We start from the raw sequence: 14,401 nt of genomic DNA on the forward strand, positions 1-14,401 counted from the left end.
GGTCCCTCTGCAGAGCCTTCCTACCTGAGGTTGGAGCCCTGGTATCTTTTCTCTTACGCTTATGTACGAAAGAGTGCTGCTTTTAAAATCTTAGCTGACAGTTGGGCAAACTTTTGATGTATATGTATTCTCTTTGCAGGCCATATGATGTCAGTAGTGGTAATTTATAATGTTTCACGGGCCATCTGAATTTAAATATTTAAGAAGTCTATATTGTCTTAGGAATAAGCTTTTTTCCCATGTTCAGGATATTGTGCAGTCACAATCCACACACACAAAAAAATTATATTCTTTCTGATAAGACCAAATCAGCAGATCTTAAACTTGATGTGCTTAAACACCATCAATAACATACCAAAATGTCGATGTTTGTTTTGATGCAGATCATGTTAAAGTGAAGCTTCTCCTGGCTCTCTGTTCAGCATCTGCATTAGAAAAATCACCTTTCACTGACTAACTTTCTGCTGACAGTGGTTGTCAACAGCAGGTCCCCCTGGACCACTTCCAACTGGTGCTGGAAATGATGTGTTTACTCCTGATGTAATTGGGACCAATCAATTTTCAAGCCCATTACTGGAAAGGATGACTGCATCAATCTGTAATGGGCCAGAAATGTGTTTGTCTCTTCTACATGAGCCGGGAAACAGTTTTCAACACCATTTGAGTGGGGATCAGAAAAGCTGTTGCCAATGATGATTGTCACCAGCTAGTCATTTTCTTGGTGTTGATGGATCCCAAAGTGCAGATGAGAGAAAAGGGGGCAGAGACACAGCTGGCAGCCATTAGTTAGTGGACTTGCAGCTCTTAGAAAATACTAAGCAGGGACAAACAGTAAGAGACAAATTCTCTTGCAGATAGGTGTGCCCAGCTCCTTGCTGACTTCTGTGTGTGCATCTCAAGAGGGCAAAATGTGTTTATAGCTGCTTTGCATATTTTAATAATTTATTACCTATAGCTTGGAATAGTTTTGGAATTGGAATAGGGGAGAAGACAAAAGACTGCAGGAAAGGTCTGAGTCCTTTAAACCTAGGTGTGATTGGGTCACCACGTAGCAGAAGTTTCCGTTGTTTGATTGACAACCTGAGACGTTTTGCAGCCTTGTTAGAAATCTGTCTACTTTGCAGCATTGTAGTGCATTCCAGTGCACTGGCACCATGATGAAAGGTGGAGCATCTTCAGGACCCTCAGCTGGAGTAAATAGACCGTCATCTTTATCCTCAGTGGACCTTATGCCTTTTTGTAAGAGCTGGAGGTTTGGCTCTATTACAGTTAGTCTACTAATTACGAGCAAGCCCGGAATATTTTCCGTGCTTTGCAAAAACTACTGGCAATTCAGAGTATGTATCACATTTGGGATTAAAGATGAGAAATGGCTTTTGTTCAGATCATTGTTGTTCTTTAAAAATATTCAACAATGTAACCACTTTTTATTGTAACTTCAAATTAGGGTTGAAAAACACTTCAAATTTAGTTAATATTTGTAACTTACTATCTGCAACTTCAAAACTAGAGATGGTACAATATTTTCCCCTTTTTGTCCCAGCTTCTTTCTTGCTCGCATTTCCCACTGGTCTGCTGTAACTCTCCATTTAGATCTTTCACTGTGCTCTTAAGTTGTCAGTATCTCGGTTACTTTTTCCTATGAAAAGGCCAGTTTGTGCAGATGTTTCGTAGACCTGTGGTCCTCGTAAAAAGGAGTAATTCTTGAGCCTTTTGTGATGTTTTTTGGTAGAGCCTGAGCAATCCTTTGAAGTGAAGATTGAGGGCATCGTGTAATGCCTGGAGGTTCCAGTTAGGGTTTGAGCCTCCTGGTAAGGGGCTGAACCAACTCGGGAGAAAAGATGTCCCCTTCCCTGGGTGCTTCTGATGTTTCCTTTCTTTTGTTGCTTGACCAGGCTTCGTTTCCCCTCTCGTAGGCTTCTCCACTTTCCATCTTCTCGGTGCCCATGGGTGCATACCCCAGGCTGGTTGCTTTGCCTTGCCTACATCTGTTCCCCTGCTCTCCCAGAACAGCTCTGGTTTTACTGTTCTAACATAGCACTATTAAAAAAAAAAATCACTAGATGGAACAGAATAGCAGCTGTGTAATAGAGGCCAGCACACCATCCCAATGGGAAAGGGTCAGCATCCAGGGATTGAGGTTATTCAGGAAATGGGAAACATATTTTTTCTTTCTTTGGCCTACCTCTGACAAACTACTGTTCTGCTGCATAACATTTTTATTCTCACCGGAGTATGACAAGCTGCAGAATGGAGCAAATATATATTGCAGACATTTGTAAAATGCTAGATGACTTTCCCTCAGACATAAGTAATAGGTATACTGGTTTAGGTGCAGGAAGAATAATAATTCACTCAGGGAAAGCTATAGCAATTGGCCTTGCATCTAATATAATTGAAAATGGTGAAATATAAAGGACTGTCACTGTCTTATTTCCCCCCCTTCCCCCCTGAAATTAACCACAATCCATTATTTCATGTACTATATGATCATGTCATTTGGGAGCAATAAGTGACCACATTTCCTCAACTTTATCACCACTATTCTTGATTCTCTGTTGTTAAATTCGCTCCATTCCTAATTTCTATTTTGAGCACATATGCTGGCCTTTAATTTGCAATTTACATGGATGATAGGGTGCTATTCAGAAACCTGTTTCTGCTGCCTTTGTGGTTTTCACCTCACCTCATGTGGTCATTAGGATGAACAGTATATAATTAACTAAATTCATGTAAAGCCCTGGATTGCAAATGCTTGTCTGTACATCTAGTTTCTTAAAAAAATAGAGGAAATCTAAATCTAACCAAAACAAAACTTCTAGTGGTTTTAACAAGCTGTAAGAAACAGTTTCTGTTTTCTTGGTAGGTGATACTTTGGGCTGTATTCATCCACCCTATTTATTTACTTATTTTATCGGTGATTACACTTGTGTGTCACTCATTGTAGGTTAAAAATTATAAGATCTATTTGTGGGCAGGTGGCCAACAGTGAAGTCTATTTAGCTTGTCTACTTAGCTGAAGCCATATGGACGCAAAATTACTTTCCTGTTGCCTGTAAAAATTTGCCAAAAAGTAAGATATTTTTTCTTTTCTTTTTACAATAACATTTCTACAAATTATATTTGTCGTTGGGTGCTGCAGTTTATGAGTTTGTTGCATTGTACCCAGAGTAAAACTTTACATTGGAAATAGGAGCTAGATGTGGAGGTTATAAGTGAAGCTTCAAGCTGAGAACTTTCTTGATGGTGAAATACAATCTTGAGAGGTTGATTAACTTTATTAAACAACAGAAGAAAATCTAAAAGGCTGTCCATGAAAGCAGGAATTATTCTGATACTTTCTGTTTCCTGTAGCCTTTATTTTATGTTTTCTAACTTTTGCTTGAAGCTTCAGTTTCTCAGACACTTTTGAATACCAGGGACGATTTTCTTAATCATTCGGAATAATTCAGTAAGACAGCTCTTGGAAGTGGGCTTAGATTGGCACATGTGCTACAGCAAGGGAGAGTAAAAATCTGCAGACCCTGGGAGGGAGAAGAGGGAGAGGGAGAAGAAGGATAACTTGTGGTCTCGGAGCTCTGTAACGTCCCTAAGGTCTATGCTGTTCCTGTGATTGCTTTGCTAAATGGAGAATGTTTGGAGTCTCCTACCTGTGGTTTAGCCTTCTGGCCAAAGTTTTCTGAGCCCATTCATTATAGTAGTGGCTTTTGCACAAACAGAAAGATTCAGTCTTGTACTCCACATGCTGGAACACTCAGCCTTCTTGTTCCCATGATTGTGTAAAGGAGCAGATAAGTGGAGTTGCGTGGGGTGGGGGATGCTGGGGTGGAGTTGTGTCATTGAATTACATACCAGCTACGTGGCTCCCTGTTACTGAGAAAGACGTTCACCATGGTAGAATTACAGTTTCTGTTCAGCGTAGCTGCAATCTGCTAGGCTGCGGTGCTCAGTATCAGAGTGGGGGTAGTTTATACTAAAAAAGGGTACAGCATAGAAAAAAATGCTGTACTCTTAGAAATCCTCTAAAATTTAATGATAAAACCTAATATTTGGGTCTTTGCAGTGCTTTCATTTTCTTCTACGCTTCTAAGCAAAACCATTTTTCATTTTAATATTGTATTTTATGCTTCTGAATTTCTTCCTTATCCTGTTAACCTGTGTGTGGTCTTACTAAATAATCCCTGTCAAGCAGGACTGTGTTGGAATAAATTAGGCAGAGTTCTATTGAATTTGATGGCTGAGTTGATAGGTCATTCAAAGATTATTTATAAACTTAAAACATTTTTGTGTGTTTGTTTTAAACAAAACTGTTTTCTGTTTGACAGGTATCCTATAAGAAGGATGTGCAAGATACTCATAGATACACTGAAGTGCTGAACAGGCCAGACATAAAGATAGCAACTGAGATAACAAAGATAATAAGTGATGTACGTTCTCCTGTTACTCTATTTGTATTTTTTAGACATGTTATTTTATTTATTCCAATTTCAGTCAGATTGTTTAGAATGCTGCTGAAATTCTCAAACATCACGAGCAGAAAACCTGCAACCCCAAATACGATATGGAGGTTTGATTAAAAAAACCCCTCAAAATCCAACAAACCCCCCCCCCCCTTGCCTAGTATGTTACAAAGTTATGGGTTTCTTCTGTTTTGACGTTGACAGTATGACCTTTGCAATTATTGGTCATTGATCTAAAGACAGCGTTAAGCTTACTAAAGTTGTTTTGTTTCAGCTTTATTCATGATAACCAGTCTCAAAATAAGTCATATGCTCATATGCTATACTGCACTTCAGAAGACATACCAAGCCTTTTTTCACCTCAGTACAAGAGAAGCTCGCATCCCAGGACTCCCCTTCCTCCTCCCATCTTGGCCAGCAGCGACAGGGAAATGCAATTCCCCGCTGTCCTTCTGAGAGCTGTGCAAACACGCCGCCTCTTGCATGGGGGCTCTCCTCCCCGAACTCCCCTCTCAAATTCTTTTCCCTCCCACCGTGACATCTGCTAATGGATAGGTCAAGGAGCCATTTGAGAAGCAGCAATGTGTGATGCAGTTTAATATTTTATTGTAGACAACTCAAACAATGTATATATATTAAAAGTCCTGAGCCAAGATTTTAAGTAACCGCTAATAGTTTCATGTGAGGCTGACTAGGCACCTATGGAGAGACAGTTTTAAAAGACCTGAGAGTCACCTTTTGAATATGCAGGATTTTCTGAAAACCAAGAACTTCTACTAAGTCTTACGTTCAACACCCAAATTTATTAATTTCTGTTCAAGCCCCCTTTGAGTTACAGTGGCTTTGGGACTTTTATTTCTCTCAGTCTGTTGTTATGACGTGTCCTTGCTGATTCACAGTGCCTGAGTAATGCAAGAAGCCTGTTTTAGGCAATGGGTAATTTAGTTTGTGATATCGCAAAGCACCTATTGTCAATTCATCTGTGCTGTTTTTCTGATGCATTGTGGAAAAAAATTGCAGCAATTTGCATGGGAGGCAGTTCAGCTGGAAAGATCACGTAATACCAGCCCTGTGGGACTAATTCCGCTCTGTTACACCAATGCAACCTCACTGACATGCCGCAAGATTGCAGTGGTAAAACTGGGGGTGGAATTTGACCTTACATTTCAAAAAAGCTGCCCCTCAGCCTAGTTTTGTTTCAAGACTAGTTTCAGCTGCTACGGATAATCTTGTGTAAACTGCAGACCCTGTCATAAGAAATGCTGAGCCACTGTAACTCATTCTGCCTTGATTGGGAGAACAATATTTCTCAGGCTTAAGCTATGCATTTGGTTAAAGTTGAATTTTGTGAATGCTGTGCATTGTGTGTTACAATAAATAAATATTACGTTGTTAAGGAGCTGAAGCCTGAGTAGGGCTTTTTTTGGAGCTGATTAGAACAGCACTGAAAGTAGTGTCAATGCAGATCAATAAATGAGGTTTTTTCTACTAGCTTTAATGCTTACATTTCTCTTGATAAAACAAAACCAAACAATTTAATAGTGATCCATACTCATTTTTTTAAGGCTGAATACAAGAAAGGAAGGGGAGAGATGAATAAGGAGCCTGCTGTACTTGGAAGACCAGATTTTGAACATGCTAAAGGAGTTTCAAAACTGTTAAGCCAAGTAAGATTCTCTGTCATTTTACAATGACTTCATTCAGATCTCTTGTTCCTAATAATGCAAGAAAATATTTAGATTTTTAGATGATTATCTCTAATTGCATGAAGATTATGTTCTCAAACTCTTTTCATACAGTATTGCAATGACTGGTAAATTTAAGATTCCTAGGAAACAATATACATTTTTATGCAAAAAATACAATGAACTTTGACTGTTACAACTTGTCTTTTGTGGAGATGGTGTATATTTATACAGATTATCTAGGATTTCTAAAATATTAACTGTATGTAACTTAGAGGCAAATTTTGCTACTCATTCAGTTTGAGTGGAACCTTACCCTGTGATTAATCCCACTGAAGTAACTGGGGTCTTTTGTGTAACTGCTTGCTAATGTGAGTAATGGGATCTGAATTTGGCCTGACATGTAAACCACCTGTCTTCCCTCCCCCTGAAACTGAACCTTTTATGTACTATTTTCTGTTATATATTAACCTCAAAAAATAAAAAAAAAAAAAGAAAAAAAGAAAGAAAAAAAAGAAAAAAAAGAAAGAAAAAAAAGGAAAAAAAAAAAAGAAGAAAAATGGAGGGATTACTTTAGTCCATAACTAAAAAGAAAGCTGAAAACACAAATACTCCCTCTTTTCCCCTTATGAGTCTTCTACTCATAAGATCTACTCATAAGACTCTACTACAGATCAGCCTGACATCATGAGAAGGGATTTTTAACTGCTGACCTGTTTTTTTTTTTCCTTTTTTTTTTTTTCTTTTTTCTGGAGTAGTTCTTTAACAGTGCCTTGCATAATCCTCGCTAGTAATCCTGTCAGGCTACACTCAGAGCTTTTGTAAACCCAGGAACAAATTCTGCCCTCCTGTAGGAGGAGGATAACGCCCTTTGATTGGAGGCGGCCGTGTCAGTCTTCCAAGAACTAGGAAAAAACCCCCAAGTGTAGTAGTGTATACACTAGAACAGTCTGAAAATCAGTGTTGTGTAACAAATGAGATTTGGCTAGATAGTAAACATATTCCCTAGAACTAGGATAAAATGAGAATGATATGTCATAGAGAACAAGCTGCAAAACAGTGCAGTGTCTGCTTGCAAGAGGTCGAGCTCCTTTTGCTGTCACCAGATGTTGTCCTTAGATATCTGCTACATGATTTCCTGTTTCACACTGGACCATCATTAACTTTGAAGCATTAATACTGCACAAAGGAAAAAAGAAGAAAACACATTTTTTTAATTGCTTTGTTAATGATGTGTTCAGAATCAAAATTAGTTTGTGTTTTCCAAATGTAATGGATCATGTGCTCATTCCTCTGCTGACGGGCAAGTCTGCTCAGAGATTCTTTTGTGTTTAGCATCGTGCAGGCTTGGAAGTCAACCTGTGCTTTTGAGGAAGAGCTAGTGCTATGCTGCTGTCACTTATAGGAAAGGGAGCTGTCTGTCATTTAGCAAACATCTTTAGAGGTTTTTAAAAGGGTTTATATCTAAATTTAGTGTATGGTATCCTTTATTTCTACTCAGTGGCTGTATACACGCTCCTTTCCTTGCAACCTATTTCAGAATCTAGTGGCTTACAGCTGCCTGTCGTCGCAAAGCGGATTCCTTTCCAACAGGCCTCTCCATCTCACTAAGCCTGGTACCCCTGAGGTTGTGGCCAACAATCGCAACAATCAAGAAATACCAGCTGGATCATGGGGTCCTGCAGGCTGGTGCAGAGCCAGCTGCATCATCGGCTTCATCAATGTACTTTCTATCTCATTTTTATTAAATGTGCTCTTCCTCTTGGACAGTGCATGCTGCATCTGCAAAAGCTTTATAATAGAGTCTCTTCACTGCCAGGGACTGGGATGGCAACAGTTCCAGTTGAGATCCTTCTGGAGAAGAGAGCGTTCGTGTACAATTTTAACTTCCTTAGAGAGTCCAAATAGTGCAGAAGGTGTGGCAGGAAGAGAGGAGCAGTTGACAAAATGTAGCTTGCTTACAGTTTATTTGTAAAGAAGATTCTTACTAAACGTTGGTGGTCCAAACTCTGCAGCCACTGGGCCTGGATCCAGGTTTTCGGATCCTTCCTTCTCTCGTCCTCTCCTCAGTCTACGCTTTGTGGCTGCTTGCAGTGTGTGTGATGGGCCATGTACTTTTAGAAAGGGAGGCAATGCTTCAGCCTGACACTCCGCTGCCAGCCATCTGCGTACAGCAGCATGGAGGCTGTAAATACCAGGCTGCTTTCAGCAGTGGGGAGGTGCACTCAGCAATTCCCCACCTCCTCTGAAGGAAAGGCAGTGGCCATGAGTTGTCTAATGTTTTTATATATTATTTGGATCATCATAACACTTAGACACACTGATCATAAATCAAGAGCACAGAAAAATGAAGATGACCCCTGTGTCCAAAGAGCAGGGTGGTGGGGCAGGATGAGGAATGCACCTGTGCTGTAGGAGAGGAAGAGCCCTAAATGTGGGTCAGCCATGTCAAGTCCTCTTCATGCAAGGATCGTGAAGCAGGCTTGTAACAATTAGAAGATTTAAAAAATAGTAAAATTAATGATCTCTTTATTGTCTCCAGACTTTCTGGCTTTTAGGGTTTCCATTTGTTTCTCAGCAAATGGGAGCATTTTAAACTTTTTTGTGCTGAAAGTTGATAATCTCCCTTAATAGCATGAATCTATAAGCTGCGACATGCAGAGAAATATTAGTTATTTGACCCTCACAGTAAATTTGCAAAGTTGACAATTCTGATGGATGTAATGGGAAGAGAAGATGATAACATGTTTTAATGTGGTGCATATGGGTAGGTAATTTAGGGAGTATAGAGAACAGGAGCAAGAAGAGGTCAGGCAGTGTGGGTGTAACGAAGGGAGAAAGCAATCAAGGCAAGCGGGAAGGCAAACAAAGTGAAGAAAATAGTGTTAATGTTTGACTGGCACTCAAGGCTCTACAGGATCAGTGTACCCCCCCCCCCCCCCCCCTTTCCTTTTTTGCTTTTTAAAATTTTATTTTATTTAGCAAAGCTTTTGACAACAGCAGCAGCAAAAATAATAGCTCCCAGGACTAGTATATTTACCCACAGCGTGCGGTAGCCCTTTTCTGTTGATTTTAAACCAAATTTAAAACAGAAACTGTGTTAGCCCTTGTGAAAACATGAAGCTTGTCAATTTGCTGAATGTACATTGTATAATTTGGGTTATTTTTTGTATTTTTTATGAAAACAAGCTCTTGTTTTTGTCTTCTTTATGTCTTCTAATGCATTTTATTAGCTTTTTCAAAGAGCTGCTGATATGAAGTGTTCCCCTTATGGTGCTCAATAATTGGTTTTATGATGAATAATTTTGGATATTCGTATTTTTTGCTGGATCTGGTGCTTATTGTTTCAGAGATAAAATTGTTAGAGGGTAAAATGTTTTTCAAAATGTACCTTCTCTGAGATTATCAGTAACAACACAAAAAGCCTAGGATTTTCTCAGTCTGTCTTTGCTTTAAACTCTGCTAGTGCTTTTAGCAACCAATATTTTAATTTAGCTCTTTGTTTATGTTACATTTCCTTCAATATCTTATGTGCTCTGACAGGTTTTTTTTTTTTTTTAATATGTTTTCATATGGTCATGAGGAATGTCAAGTGTCTGCTTCATCCTGGGATCCCAGTGGTTGAATGATTCAGTTTTTGTAGTTTCTTTGTAAATCTGAACAGTGAGTGATGTCATCCACTTCTGAAACTGAACACTCCCTGTGTGAACAGCTTTGAACTACAGATTTGATTTAGGAATGTTGCTGCAAAGCTTCAAAAGACACTGCTCTGTCCAGCTGCAGTTCTGACTTTTATAGGTTTTGTGCAAGGCCGATGAGAAGTTTGTTTAACCAGGCCTTACTTAATTCCAGTTTGGTTTTTCAGGGTTGATATTGTGTTAAAAGTCTGCAAAATCTGCTTTTTCTTCAGCAACAATTAGAGAACAGCCTACACACATTTCTGTTAAATTAACCCCCACTACATACTCTCTAAAAAAATAAACAAACTTAAGACTTTAATTAAGATGGTAAATAAGTAGCCATCGTTTTAAACCCTCATTAAAGTAAAGCTTTTAGTTAACGATGAAATTTGTAGATAAGCTTCCACTAACAACTGTCATTTCTACTCCCACTTTTTGTTTGCTCTTCCATCATGTTATAGCATTGCTAAGACCTCCCCCCTTCAGATGTTTTAGAAAACACTGATGCAGTGTTTTTCTTCCTTGTTTTTAATCAGAATGCTCTCGGGCGTATTTTTCCCCTTTAAACTGCATTCATAACTTTCTCCTATTCAAAAGAAGGATAAATACCGTGTGCGTTGTTTCACAGTGACTCATCCATGGGCTTGCTCTTCTCTCTTCTCCCTCTCCCACCCCACGCTTTCTTTTAAAAGGGAGAGGGAAGCAGGAAAATACCGATAAAAGAGAAAGTGAATGTGTGTGTAGCTTTCAATGAGATGAATCCCCTATGACAAGTCAGAGTTAAATTACTGCTGGAAGTGCTCTTGAGATACTGCCAGGGTCATCTGATATTATTGTGCAGCCTCCATTTTGCCCCAGAGCGACATGTGCAGTGGTGTTGCGGAGGAGAGCGAAGGCAATAAGCAGAGCAGCCAGACGAGGCAGCAGGGCCTAGAGGTACCGAGACATCCCTCACTGCAATGGGAACGTTTACAGTTGTATTCGTGGGCAGTCTCCTTAAATTTGGGACCCTCCTGCACATGGGCATCAGGACACACAGCCCTGTGAAGACTGGGTTCACTGGCCTCCCCCTCTTTCCTTCAGTAGCAGTGATGTGATCTGAAGTGACACTAATGAGGATTTGTTACTGGAATCTCTAGATTGAATTGGATTGCTAAAAAAAAATCTTTTAAAAAATGGCATGAAACGGTTGCAGCTGGAAGATGGAAAGCCAGTTGTGAGGAGAGGTCCCTTTGGCACTGACGTTTTCACACTTGACAAGAATATCAAGGACCATGTTGTGGATTTGGTCCACGTGCGCAGTTTGAGGCTGTTTGTTGGCAGGGCAGAAGACAGCCTGCAGTAGCTGGATATTTAAACTCTTGTGCACGAAGTTGTTATGATGTGAGCTGGTGCCCAAGGAGTAAAAGACAATTTTGCTCACCATGCTGACTCGATCCCCGGTTTTGGAGGCTCTTTGAATCACATATTCCAGCGCTGCCTGATTTTTATCAGAAGGCAAGTCTTAGATACACCTTTTAAAAGAGAAAAGCCCTCTGATTTATTCCTCCACTGCTCGTACAGAATGTGGGTTTGCCTTTGACAAAGGCAGTGTCTTTGTATTCAGATATATGCTTTTGCACTTGATCCAAAGCCAAGGCAAATATCAAACAATATGAACCAGATGAATCTACCAGAAGGCAATAGATTTTCTTTTCTAGAGTTAATGTGAAAGATTATGAAGTTCATCTTGTGTTCAGATAAAGTTACTCTTTAAAAGTAACAATGTTTTAGAATTTCCTTCCTTTGAAAAATTAACGTAAGTGCTGGAATCATAATGTAGTTCTTGAACATATAAGGTTAGTTTCTGTTTGGGTGGCTTAGTTTTGGTTTCTTGTTATCCTGATTAATGAAATATTGGGCATTGTGGCTAAACATAACGAGGTTGTGTAAGCTAAACCATGTTGAGAGTCTTTTGAGGCAAGGAAGAACTAAAAAGGAGAAGGAAAATTCTTCCCACAACTAAAGCTGAGAAAAAAATAATTTTTGAAGGAGATTGTTTGAGGTGGTTTAACCACTCTATCAGACATTCATGTGGGAACAGAGTAAAAAGAAGTAAGGAAAAAGCCGCCTATTTATTTAATGCAGAGCGTGGTAAATTATAATGGACGTTGCATAGGCTCAGATATCAGGTGTCTGACTAACATTCATGAAAGCAGCATAATTCAGACTGAACTTTATTCTCCTCCATTATGCCCAGCTGTTGGAAAGAAGCAAGGCATGTGTGCAAAGTCTCCAGATGTTTGATGATCATGCACAACAAGGGGGGCAAAGGAGGGAGATTTACTATTTGTTTGATTTCATATTTTCAGATTCTGAATTCAGTTCTGCAGCATGTTTTATGGAATTTTTGTGATTTATTGACTTCTAATGCCATTGCCTCAACATTTATGTATTGCTCATATCCTCTTGCCGTTCCCCCTTTATCTTTTGAACAAGAAGAAAAGAGAGTGAAAGTGATGGCAGACAGTCATTTAATTATGCTTTGTAACACTGTAATGAGGTGGGCATTGTCCCCAAGAAGGGACTGTACTACAGAGAGATTCCCTGGGGTCTCATGGGAAATTTCTGGCAGAATTAACAGTAGACCTGGGGGTGCTGGTGACAGCCTCGCACAGTGCGAGTGACACATGCACCTGGAGGTGGGAAGTCGGCCGAGTGGGAAGTTTGATTCTGACTTCCCACTTTCAAGTGGTTGAAAAATTTAAAAGTGATTTATTTTACAAGTTTTACAATTTACTTATCTTATAAATTGTTTTTTCGTTTAAAAATGGATTTTTGATGTTAATTATGAATTGAATGATTCTCAGCGAGTAGATTATTATTGCTAGTCAAACAGTTCTGGTTTATTTGATTACTCAGGTGAGTCATATGGTTTTGTTTCTGTTTCCTTTTTACAAATCCTTCAGCACCAGTAATTGCATATGACGATCTTAAAATTATTTTTTTATTTTAGTGAAATTCAGATACATAAAAATTACTTTGAAACCAGCACAAGACAGTCACAGGTGTGGCTATACTGAGCTGCTTTAAATATCTTCATTGTTTAAAGATTTATGGATAAGGCAATTGCCTTTAATAAGTTCCTTTGTAGTCTGAATTCTCTGTGCCTTCTTTAAGTGCTACATGTTAATATTAGATATGTTTGTTCTGGTGGAAGGTGAAATACAAAGAGCAGTTCAGGAAGGAAATGAAGAGCCACCAGTACAATCCTCTTGACAGTGCTTCCTTCAAGCAAGCACAGATTGCATCCACCTTTGCAAGTGATGTAAGTGAATTTGCTTTGTATTTTACATGCATTTACATCCTGAAAAACCTAACATTTGTTCTCGAGCAGAATTTCTTTTTCCATCTTACGAATTACTCTGAGCAGCAGTCTCTGTTATACAGTGTGTTTGTATAGCAGGTATAACATGTTATCCATTTCTTCCTTTGCTTCTGACAAAGCCCTCCTCCAAGGGCCTGTGGAGTTTTTCATAACCATTTCAGATGAGATTCATCTCACTTAACTTTGTGTGTCAAAAGGTGTGATTGCTTACTCTGAGCTAATCACCTTGTGTTCGATCCCTTTGTATTCAGAAAAGAAAGAAATAGGTCTGGAGGGCAGTTCTTCTGACCTGTTGTAGATGCCTGTCTTTAGAGGAGCGAAATGCTGGCATCTCTCCAGTGGTTGTAGAAGGAGGTTGCATGAGCAGCTCAGATTTGGATGTTTGTCTTTTAGCCTTCATTCTGCTGGTTGATCTTCTGAATGGTATTACAAAGTACAGCAGTCACTAGATTCAGCGATGGGTGCCTGCTGCTGGAGCCAGATTGGAGAAAACATCTATATTGAGTGATAATGCTGTTGGGATGATATATTTAACAGTGTGTCTAATGCTAAAAATGTGAGATCTTCTTTGAGGCCGTGATCCCAGATAGCCAAGAGACAAGCCTTCATTCTGTAGTCCAGCGTTTCCAAAGTGTGGGGCACCACCCAATGGGAATAGGAGAGGCCAGCTGTGGGAAGGGTCCAACAGAATATGTAATTGTTTCCAAAATCTAAATGTTTAGTAAAACATTAATTGAAGTAATTATTATTATACGAAATATGCAAATTGAGTATTGTTGATTTGAAGTCTGCCTGAATCAATGAAGAACACGGTACGTATGTGGAGGTGACTAAAGGTATTAGTTTAAAAGATTTATCATCCAAGATAGGTAGGGTGGCTAGTCTTTTTCCTGTAAAAATGGGCATCCAACTATCAGAAGTATGGAAAATCCTACTATAGGCTGATAGGAAGTTATCTTCTGACACTTCATGAGGTGATTATCTTTTGCCTTAGGTGACTATATTGCTTATCTTTGCTGAAAGCAATTTGCATTAAATAAAATATCCAGGAGCACTTCCCTTTAACTGTTTTATGTACAACTTTTTTATTTGGACAGTTAGTGTAATGCCTGAATCAAGAGAAAAAGAACAAGAATCAACAGTATTTAAAATGAGTAAACTCAAAGTATTGAAGCAGATACTCTTAAGTTTTTTTTTTTTGGGGGGGGG

The 14,401-nt window shown here is 39.2% G+C and overlaps 1 protein-coding gene across 1 annotated transcript in view; it reads left to right on the top strand.

Moving 5' to 3' along the window:
* Positions 1-1,154: 1,154 nt before the first annotated feature.
* Positions 1,155-14,401, top strand: part of LOC104076714 (nebulette-like) — a gene marked incomplete at its 3' end in the record, with an annotated part of 21,283 nt that continues 8,036 nt past the window's right edge. Inside the window, exons 1-4 of the mRNA XM_009577668.1 lie at positions 1,155-1,268; positions 4,326-4,427; positions 6,026-6,127; positions 13,025-13,132. Of these exons, the coding sequence (XP_009575963.1) occupies positions 1,155-1,268; positions 4,326-4,427; positions 6,026-6,127; positions 13,025-13,132 (426 nt within the window). The remainder of the gene's footprint in view (positions 1,269-4,325; positions 4,428-6,025; positions 6,128-13,024; positions 13,133-14,401) is intronic.

The sequence above is a fragment of the Fulmarus glacialis genome, unplaced genomic scaffold (genome assembly GCF_000690835.1).
Source record: "Fulmarus glacialis isolate BGI_N327 unplaced genomic scaffold, ASM69083v1 scaffold39535, whole genome shotgun sequence".
Taxonomy (NCBI): Eukaryota; Metazoa; Chordata; class Aves; order Procellariiformes; family Procellariidae; genus Fulmarus; species Fulmarus glacialis.